We start from the raw sequence: 11,157 nt of genomic DNA on the forward strand, positions 1-11,157 counted from the left end.
AAAATTTTCACACATTTGACACCTGTGACTATGAAAGTAGGTCAAGGTCATTAATTTGAACAAATTTGGTAGCAGTTCATCCCAGCATGCTACTGGCTCAATATCATGCCCTGATTTTCAAAAACCAGGAGCAAGTAGATCTAGAGCTTTTCTTCAGTAAATTTATATATACATATGTTAGATATAATTCATGTTTGTTATATTAATTATCAGGTACATGTAGTGTGTGAATACAAAAAAAACAAGTTTCTACTTTGATATGTTTATTTATATTATGAAAAGTCTCTATATCAGTTTATGAAGCATAACACATAATATTAAAAATGTATTTAAATCACAATTGGTAAAAAATACAATGAACTATAATGTTAACACAATATCACAGAAAAGCACTAAATCTCTCTCTTTGTCTCATCACTTGACTGTTTGTTCTGGATAGGGATAAGCTACTCGTAACTGTTTACAGAGTTTCTTTATAGTCTTTTCGTATTCCACATTAAGCTTTGCAGACTGTTGAAATGCAAATTTAATATCTTCTATTTCCTCAAAGAACCCCTGAAAAGATAGAAAAAAAATCAACACATTTCATAGTCAAGCAAACACAGATTATTTATTTGGTTCTTTGAATTGACTTTTTATTCCTTTGATTTTTATAAAAGCTGTGGCTAATCTATTATTACAACTTTTAATAAATTAATAATAAAAACATGAAAATGAGTTATCTTAACAATGATGAAGTTTATTGTGCACACTTAGAAAACTCTATAATCTCATATTTTTTGGTGATTTTCAATCAAATAGTCATGAAACAGATTTCTTTCATTTTCATATTAACTCATAAACTGATTTATAGATATAAATACAAATGTATGAACATCAAACTTTTTAAATTGCAAACATTCTTAAAATGAAAAAAATTTGTAATTCAGGATCAAGGTAAATTGGGACAGCATTAAAAATATGTTTGTCTCCCCTTTACTGACTGACCTTGTACTAGGTGTTGGGTAGGTGGTAAAATGTTGTATTTTTTCTTGAAGAAAATAATTCTGGGTACATTTTTATAATTGATTTTTTAGCAAGTTATAAGAAAAAAAACCCATAAATTAGTTCATGTAAACTCACAATAAATAGAAAGTATAATACTATTTTGGAAAACAGAAATGATTAAATATTTTTTGTGTGGAAAACCAGAGTAAATATTTTGAGTAGGGGGCGGTGCTGTTGGTGGTTGAGCAGGAAAGGTGAAACAATATTGTATTTAAGGCCTTGTACTTACCAAGTCCAGGCCTTTCAACTCCTCCTTCAATTTCTTGTTTTCTTTGCGAAGTTTCCTACACTCTCTCACTGTATGCCTGTCCTTTGTTTCATCTTTAAAGTAAAAATGAATAAGAATTGATCACAATGTCAAAAGAACTTCAGCTTATCAATCCTCACCAAAGACATTTGGGCCAGTTCAACCAAAATGGCATACATACTTTTTTTGATAGCATACCTTAATCAATTTGGTTTTATTATGACATAATTCCTGTGATGTAAAATTCTTCCCATACATATTTATCTGTTTTATCAGGGTCAATGCACGTTGTATCATACATGGTTCATACAGTCATGGAGTCATCAAATTCATTTTTTGCCCAGGACTCTCTGTCATTAAATTCTTTTTTTTTTTCGAGAATTTCTGGGACAGTTATCACCTCTTTAAGAGAAATAGAGGTTGTGATTGAACATAGTACAAAGTTTGATATACAGTACTGTCTGTTTTTCTGTCGAATAAACAATTCCGTAATAATGCAATATCAAATACTTTGAGTTACAATATAATGTAACAATATTAAGATAAAAATTACACCTAGGCAAACAGAATTTTTATTTTAACATGAAAGACATAACTTTAAGGACTTCTCAAAGAGTTAAAGCCAAAACCAAGAATTCCAAATCAATTAAGACATAATTTCAAGACTTTTTCAGGCAAGCACACAGGCACTGAAATTCAAGAACTTTTCATATCTGTGGGAACCATATCATATGCACCTTCATCAGAGGAGAGTTCCTTTCCCTGCTTGCCAAAGTTTCCTACTTTCACTTTAGATGTAGCTTTTGAAACTCTTAATGTGTGTATCTCTTTCTCTAGTTGTTTTACATTCTCTGTTTCCTGTTGTAGTCGTCTCTCTAAGGTTGATATCTTCATCTAAAAGAAAAAAAATATCTTTGATGAAATACGCACAAATTGGTTAAAAGAGCTGTGAAATATGGCATTGATTAGATGGAAGATTAATGTGAAAATGACGTAAATTTTTCTTTAAGGTCAATACATCAGTGTTCTCATATCATTGTTCTATCTTACACTCAAGGAGTTTTTTTTACAAGCTGTGCAATATCAAATTTGCACTATAACATTAAGCCAGTAAAAATAAAATCTATACTCTGTAAAGTCTGTGATTTAGCTGTGCTAATCTATTGTGTTAGTGTATATGTACCTGTAGTTCAGTAATTGTCTCCAAATGTCCAAGGTTCAGTTTGACCTCCTTCTCATATCGCCTCATCACGTTACTATGCATGGACATTAACCTACATAAGTAGAATCAAAGACGGTATTATAATACAAAGTAAAGTGAAATCTGACTTTACCGACCATGTACCAACTTTAATGACATCCTGTAACATCCAACCATATCCAACAGAACTGTGACATGCTCCATTGTCATTGTTAACACTGACGTTACTGACACATGTCATATCGGACACATTGACTCAACCCCATACAGTATACTATGGTCAAGAATATAAATACACATGGCCTTTACTATACAGTCAAACCTGCTCTAACGGCCTATTAGCGGCCACCTTCGTTAAGCGGCCAGTCTGTGGTCCGCCCGATGGAAAACACGAACCTTGAATAAGGGGCTACCTGTCTAACGTGGCCAATGGCCACAAAAATCTGCCCCGAGTCGTTGTATCATCCTGTATTAAGCGGCCATTTAGTCCGGAAGTAGACATCCGCGATGATCACATGACCAGGTATTTTTATCAAATTCATCAAAACTTTGATCTTTGTTGGTTTTCATTTCAAAATACACTGTACATGGTATATTGTTATCAATATCAATAAGTGCATTATAATATGATAAATTCAATAAACTGTTGAAAAAAGAATTGGGCAACAGGCCGTTTCTGGCATACCTGGTTTAAGCAGCCACCTGTCTTAAGCAGCCACCTGTCTTAAGCAGCCAATATCTGTCGGTCCTTTGGGTGGCCGCTTAATACAGGTTTGACTGTATATGGTCACTCTTTTAGCTACTATAATTCCTAACAAAAACTGACATTCTTGCAAGTGCAAGTCTGATAATAAGTATTGTTTTGAAGAAAATACATATTTGATTTTGTATAGGTTTATTTCATGCCTGACAATTAAGCTGTTCAAACTTAAACAAACTACATTGGATCAATAACTAAAAGGAATTACCCCGGTAACAATTATCTGTCATAGTTATGTCCTATACCAAAGCCACAGGGGTAAAAGTAAACATGTACCTATGATCCATAATGAAATATTGAACCCCATATTCCAAACCCCAGATCACATATATCCTGCCTACCTGTACGTAATATGTTTAAACACTGAACAAGAATATATAACCTGTTTGTCTTGTCTCCTTCTGAGATCTTGTTGGCAATAGTATCTTCATTTTTCTTTGGGGCGACTGGATGCCAAATCCTACTTGGGTCTGTCTGTGTAGAGGACCTTCAAAAATGATTGATACATCTATTAATCTTTGTATTCTAAGCTGTAGTGAACTGCAAATAATGCCATTCTAATTCCTTGTATTGACTGTTTTGCATCAACAAAAACATATTGAATCCCCAGGTAATAGACAGCACTAGTGAATATTATCAACATACAACAATAAAAAAAACTTACATCCTTTTACAAATATTGAAACCCAATATCTTAATCTGGACATTCTAGATTTACAAATTTAAAGTTAGTGCAAAACAGGTAAAAATTAAAACAATTAATCACATTTATAACAATTATGACATGTACACTCCTCAAAATTTACGAGTAATTAAGTATACTACATACTCGACCAAAATAATATCTACACCCTATAACTACAACAGATACTCAGTACTGAAGTTAGGATATAATAAAGTACCCCTCTGCAACCCCCCCCCCCCCCCCCCCCCCCAACAAAAAACTACACAGTTTAAAGTTATAAACATCTTAAAGTATGGACTTTATGGACATTATCAAGTTTCATGAATAGTTTCTAAATGTGTTGCAATACTATTTATGTAAGAGGAGTAGAAAAATGCATGGCCAGACCGGGGTTCGAACCGGGGACCTCCGAACCGGGGACCTCCAAACACTCTACCGATCGAGCTACCTGGTCGCCGATGATCGACCCGGTCCAGTTCCGCTACATTTATATATATAGGTGCAGCTGGAGAAGAGTAAATTTGTATAATAAAAGACAATTTAATGAATATCATGCACGCGCCAAATGAGTAATATTTGAATATTGATTCTTATGGAAGTGTATATCCCCACCATATGTTCATAATTGTCTTTTACCAATATCTTCTAATCTAGTCTGTGAGATACTTACTCTCGTGTTGTTACATATGTCTTCAGTAGCGCATCCACTTTAGCTTTTTCCTTTATTGACGTTAACTCTGAATGGTAGGCATTACGCTGTTGTTTCACATGTAACAATTTCTTCTTGAGATCTTCATTTTCAGCAGTGAGCTAAAATTGTAAATTATTACATATAAAATCTTTTTTTTAATGTTGAATTATCATACATTCAACCCTGTCAACTGATGTGCCATATTTTAAGCAGATTTATTTGTATGGGTGAATCGCGATATATCTGAAAAGTAAAAAAAAAACAACAACACAATTTTGAGAGGGCTTATGACTGATCATGACCTGTAGGAAGGAATGAATGACCTGAGTGCCGTTCAAAAAACCTCACATGACACTCATTAATAGGTGACATGAACAGAATGAGAAGTCAGGCCTTCTGCATGTCTAACTTAGCCCGAGTTTCTGACAGTGTCTGATCGATGTCAGCGCCAGAGGAAACTCGGGCTACTGCATATCGTACAAATGTTTTCTCTGATGTAACTAAGCCTTCACAGTCTAATTTGTCAAATGTCAGTAACGGAGTATCAGTACAGTAATGTACAGTATGTGGTTAGATATAGCGAAAAGGTAGGTCTAACGTTAGATCTATCAGCTGTCTATTGTATAAGTTATTGTAACGATTCTTGCATTCCCATTATTCTGTCGATCACGGCCGATAGCATGTTTCTGGAAGCATCGATATTGATTCATCTACTGTGCAAGTATCCAATTAAATACTTGCTCCAAAGGGAAATGTTGCATTCGCATGTACGCTCACAATTACCTTTATGCACGTGTGTATATCCGGAAAAGACATGGCAATAGCATTGTTGACATTCGAATCCTTGCACCAACTTGTCAAGTTAGGTCTTTTCTAAAACTTAAGACGGAAAACGGAACAGCTACATGCGGATAATATTTTAAACGCACTTAGTGTGAAATTAGATAATGCCTCCAATTAACACAATCAGTAATATATGTAAAAATGCAAATAATCCTAATGTAAAACTATTAACATTTAGTAGCATAATTATATTTATTTGAATATCAAGAAAATAACACCCAGAAGTATGTTTATACTCTTATAAAGGTGAGTTCAACTTCAAAGAAATAAATTGGACAAATGATTCGTCAACACTGCCTGATAATCACCCGTCAAGTCAAAGTTACTATATGTACCAATTTGTGGATCGACCAACAAGAACTAGACAAAATGCAGAACCCTCTATTTTAGACTTGGTTTTATATAATGACTCGTGTGCTGTTGAAACTGTGTCTTTTAACCCACCTGTAGGCAACAGTGACCATTGCTGTATTTTCTTTGAAATTGACACATGTTTTACATCAAGTACACCACCTCACTCAACTAAGAACTTCAAAAAAGGGAATTATGAAGCAATTGTCTACTGGAAGCCTGGAGTTGCTTTGCGGATATCATACACAAACAAATTGATTTACATATACATGTACATATACCAGTGAGCAAAGCAACGACTAGGAAGTGCATAACCCCATGGATGACTGAAAACACCTTGGCAGCTATAAGACAAAAGAAAACAATGTGGGAAAACTAAAATAAATGAAACCCAACTAATTTTGAAAACTACAATATCGCGAGGAGAAAAACAAAAAAGGAGATAACCAAATAAAAAAAGCTATATGAGAAGCAGCTGACTGAAAACATCCAAACGGACAGCAAATCCTTCTTATGTCCAATCTAAAACCAAGCCAAAGGAGAAAATAGGCAAGTTAAAGGATGAAGATGGAAATCTAATTACAGATAATCACTCTAAAGCAACTCTACTTAACAGATTTTTCTCGAGTGTCTTCACGGAAGAAAACTTAGAACAGATCCCTAGAATTTAGACAACAAACCAATCTAAAATTCGACCAGATCAATGTTGAAAAAGACAAGGTGTACAAAATCCTCAAAAACTTGAAACCCAACAAATCTTGTGGCCCAGATAACATCCCGCCAGTCATTTTGAAAACTGCTGCAGAACGTATTGTGGAACCTCTAACCAAATATTTCAAAAATCCTTAAACGAGGGAATCATCCCACAAGATTGGCAAAGTTGCAGATGTGACGGCTATTCATAAAATAGGTTCCAAAGAATTGCCAGAAAATTACAGGCCATTAAGCCTAACATCTGTGGTTTTTAAGGTCATGAAAAAAATCGTTAAAGATGAAATTTTAGACTACATGGAACGAAACAACCTGCATGTTCACTATTTATCAACATGGGTTTCGCAAAGGCCACTCTTGTGTCACACAACTAATTAGTGTATTTGAAAACTGGACAGAGGAATTAGATAATAAACATGAAATTGATGTTGTATACCTTGACTTTCGAAAAGCTTTTGACACTCTACCGCACCAAAGATTACTAAAATAAGTAGAAGATTATGGAATCAAGGGGCAGCTATTACACTGGATAGAAGAGTTCCTTACAAACAGGAGACAAAGGCCAGGGTAACCATCAACGGCGAATCATCTGACTGGATTGGTGTCAGAAGTGGGATACCCCAAGGAAGTGTACTTGGGCCTACACCTTTTTAATCTACATCAATGACCTACCCGATGTCGTCCGAAATACAGTATATATGTTTGCCGACGACACCAAAATCGCCTCGGCAACAGACCCCCTAGATGACCAAAATGCTTTCCACTATCAATTGTGAAATTATAACAGAGGTTGAGGATGAAAAGGATTTGGGAGTAGCTGTCGATAATGAACTAAAATTTCGTAAACATGTAGAGAACTCTGCGAAAAAGGCAAACCGTGTATTAGGAGTAATAAGGAGAACCTTTAAATTCATGGACAAAACTATGTTTATAAATCTATACAAATCTCTGGTTCGGCCACATTTGGAATAAGCAACACCCACATTAATAATTTCGATTAAATGAGCTGGGAATCGTATCACTGGATTACCGACGCTTACGGGCCGACATGGTGGAAGTCTACCGAATTATGAACAAAATAGAGACATTTGTGATAAGAATAATCTATTTCCGCCAAATAACAACACCACCAGAGGGAACAGTAAACAGATTCAGAAGAAACAGTGCAGAATGTCTAGAAGGAAAAACAGTTTCTCACAAAGAGTGGTCAATAATTGGAATGCCTTGCCAAATGAAGTGGTCTGTGCCAAAACTTTGAACTCCTTCAAATCCAAAATTAATGTTTACTGGGAAGGACTAACTACCAAATTCTTACCCAACTGCTTCTCAGCTGAATATACAGAACTGGAAATTAACAGAGAAGAGAAGACAACCAAATGGCTCAGAGAGGCTCCCAAGCCTAACAGTAGAGCTCGATGAAAAGTAACAAGCTCGATGAAAAGTAACAAGTATCAAGTATATGGTAATGCATGTAAATTACTAGCCCGAGTTTCCTCTGACCTTGACGCCATTCTCGGTTCATAAGCAGCTGACATTTAAAGTGAAACAAATGGAAGTAAACAGTGACAAATCAGAACGGTACATTATGGTTTGGTCTCGACAGATATATCTAAAAGAAAATTTGAGATATTATTACTGTAATTGTTTTCCAAAAACGTAATTAAATCTTATTATACTTCAGTATCCATACTGTGATTTTCACTTTTTATCCATGTTGCATATCTTTCTGCTCGATTTTTGTGTGCTTTTGGTTCCTGCACAGGTTCTAGCCTCGTACATGTATGTCAATACATCAAATATATATCTTCAGACGAGGCTATAGCTAGGACCTGTGGTTCCTGTGTAACGTTGAAAATGGACCCCCGTGGAAAATGGAACTAGGTTTGAAAATGGAACCGGGATGCCTTGGAAAACGGAACTAAATATTTATTTTCTTTACATACCCGGTGAAAATGGACCCCGTTGAATAGTGAACCACATATAAGTATTGGATATCGGTACCAGTTTACATTGTCTTAGACGTTGTGATAAGATATGCTTACATGATACAAGGTATAAACGATATTGAAGGACATTGGTAAAATAAAATGGCCTGTGACCTTAGGTGACCTTTGATATCACATTAGGCTGTTATGTGAAGTGTATATAAAATGTATATAATACTTATGTACATTGATTAACACTTTAACTCGTGACATCTGGTGACCCAGATAATGATCATTAGCATCACTTAAAATAAGATGTCCCTATACATGTATACGATTTATCGACATTGATTGTATTGATGTTTTCATACCCCTTGGAAGAATGTAATCAGTCTAAAGTGTCACTGAAGACATTGTCATTCAGCTAGTATTCAAGATTCATTGTATCTAATCCAACAACAGAAGGATACGTTGAAATGTTGAAAATGGGCCCCACAACATACTGACCCATTTCTATAATATATGTTAAAAATGGCACCGGTTCCATATTCAAATGTTACAGTGGATCTTGGTTTATGAACAAATAACCGAACGCTTAATAGGACAAATTGTTTATCCATGTCGATCAATATCATATACATGTACATGTATATCTTATTATTGTTAAAATTTATACGAAAGGTCATCATATGGATCAACCAAGGTCAAAGGCCAATATCGATTAATATCGTATACATTTTATTTAAGGATTAAACTGTCTTTTTTTGGTGTCTATGGTCGATATAGATGCCAGAGCTTTGCAAACAAACGTCATATTGTGCGCTAGCACAATATGACATATTTGTTTGCAAAGCTCTGGTATCTATATCGACCATAGACACCAAAAAAAGACAGTTTAATCCTTATATTTACATTCTCGACATATTCGTTTTGTTATATTTGAAAATTAGCATAAAAAATGCCAATATTCAGCGATTTCGTCAATGGAGTTCGACAAATAGAACAGCCTATTTTTTCAAAATTCATTTGTCACGTGCAGATTGGCAAACAAAAAAGTGCATTGAAATATTACGAAAAAACACAGTCTGTTCAATGTTTTTTTATTATTTGTGTAACAATATTGTATAAAATGTCTTTTTGATACTTTTTTATTAACATAAAAAACGATTTATTTTAGTTACAAGTAGTTCCGTTGGATGAATATATTCGTGCGCGGCATGGATTGATGTCACGTTTTGGGTGTCAATTATGGTCACATAGACTGCAAATCCTTTTACTTAGTTTATATCGTGGCTTTGCCACCAAAATGTAAATACATGCATATCATATTACAGTTTGAAGATAAACCAAAGGTTATTACAGTGTATATGGGTTACCAAAGGTCACAGGTCACATCGTCAATCAATATCGTGTACATGTTACATATATGCATAAATTATGTCAGTCATAAGTTATACCAAAGGCCATTATACGGGTCACCAAAGGTCGCAGGTCAAATTGTTAATCAATGTCGATCAATATCGTGTACTTGTTACATGGATTTCTTATCATGGTGATAAGTTATACCAAAGGTCATTACATGGGTCACCAAAGGTCAAAGGTCAAATTGTTTATCAATGTTGATCAATATCGTATACATTTTATATGCATATCATTTTACAGTTTTAAGGTATACCAAAGGTCATTATATGGGTCACCAAAGGTCACAGGTCAAATAATCAATCCATGTCGATCAATATCGTATACATTTTACATGCATATCATGTTACAGTTTGAAAATATACCAAAGATCATTATATGGGTCACCAAAGATCGAATTGTTGATCAATATCGGTCAATATTTTATGCTTGTTAAGTTATATACAGACTTGTATCTTATAACAGTGCTGTTATTCAGAGCAACATATATGTGGCTCACTTTTCAACAGGTTCCGTTTTCAACAGGCTACACGTGGAAAAGAGAGACCTGATAGAATCCATTTTCAACAGAAGAGTCAGTTTTCCACGGCGTCCCGGTTCCATTTTCAACGTTGAAAAGGAACCGGGTTCCATTTTCCACGGGGGTCCATTTTCAGCGTTACACCTGCACTGTGGTGGTGTAACTTCGCTAGACAAGTTGAAAAGAAGAGCATCCTATTGGACACAATTGGTTAGCGAAGTTGGGTGGTGGTTGGAGGGGTTGTCGATATCAAATGCGGATTATAGTATCACGCCAAGAAACATGGTCATTTCCTCGATTCTAAATTTGAGAACGTGACATTGTTAGAAGTAAAATGGCAGGATTTCACCGATGAGACAGGTGATTAATTAGTGTGGCTTCGCCGATTTTAAGTTGGTGTTGGCGTTCAAAATTACCAATGACCTTGTAGCTATAATATATATACCACCATCATAGTACGGGTTCCGTTTTACTTTTTATTCCCATTAAGTGATATCACATAGTCGTTGATAAGTTAGAAATGAGGCTGGGGACAGAGGGATAGGACACCAAATAGAGACCTTGGCTGACATTTTGCTTTAAAACGCTTCTCTTCCTTAATGTCTAAATGGATCAAGGAAGAAGGGCAATTCTAATTATATCAATGAGGCTGGTTCGACCCCTTAGGACAGAGGGGCGGGGCCCCAAAAGGAGAAAATGGCTGGAATGTTGTTTTAGAATATGCTACTCCTCCGTAATGTCTTTATATATTATAACG

At 35.1% G+C, this 11,157-nt stretch overlaps 1 protein-coding gene across 1 annotated transcript; it reads right to left on the minus strand.

The window, feature by feature from the left end:
- Window positions 1–246: 246 nt before the first annotated feature.
- On the minus strand, window positions 247–5,501 carry LOC117338235 (centrosomal protein of 290 kDa-like). The gene is made up of 7 exons (XM_033899498.1): window positions 5,415–5,501; window positions 4,611–4,750; window positions 3,638–3,742; window positions 2,478–2,568; window positions 2,032–2,188; window positions 1,277–1,368; window positions 247–555 (listed from the first exon to the last, which is right to left on the minus strand). Exons 1-7 carry the CDS (start codon window positions 5,445–5,447, stop codon window positions 415–417), a joined length of 759 nt encoding a protein of 252 aa, XP_033755389.1. The 5' UTR covers window positions 5,448–5,501; the 3' UTR covers window positions 247–414.
- Window positions 5,502–11,157: the final 5,656 nt, after the last annotated feature.

The sequence above is a fragment of the Pecten maximus genome, chromosome 11, assembly GCF_902652985.1.
Source record: "Pecten maximus chromosome 11, xPecMax1.1, whole genome shotgun sequence".
In the NCBI taxonomy this organism is placed as follows: domain Eukaryota; kingdom Metazoa; phylum Mollusca; class Bivalvia; order Pectinida; family Pectinidae; genus Pecten; species Pecten maximus.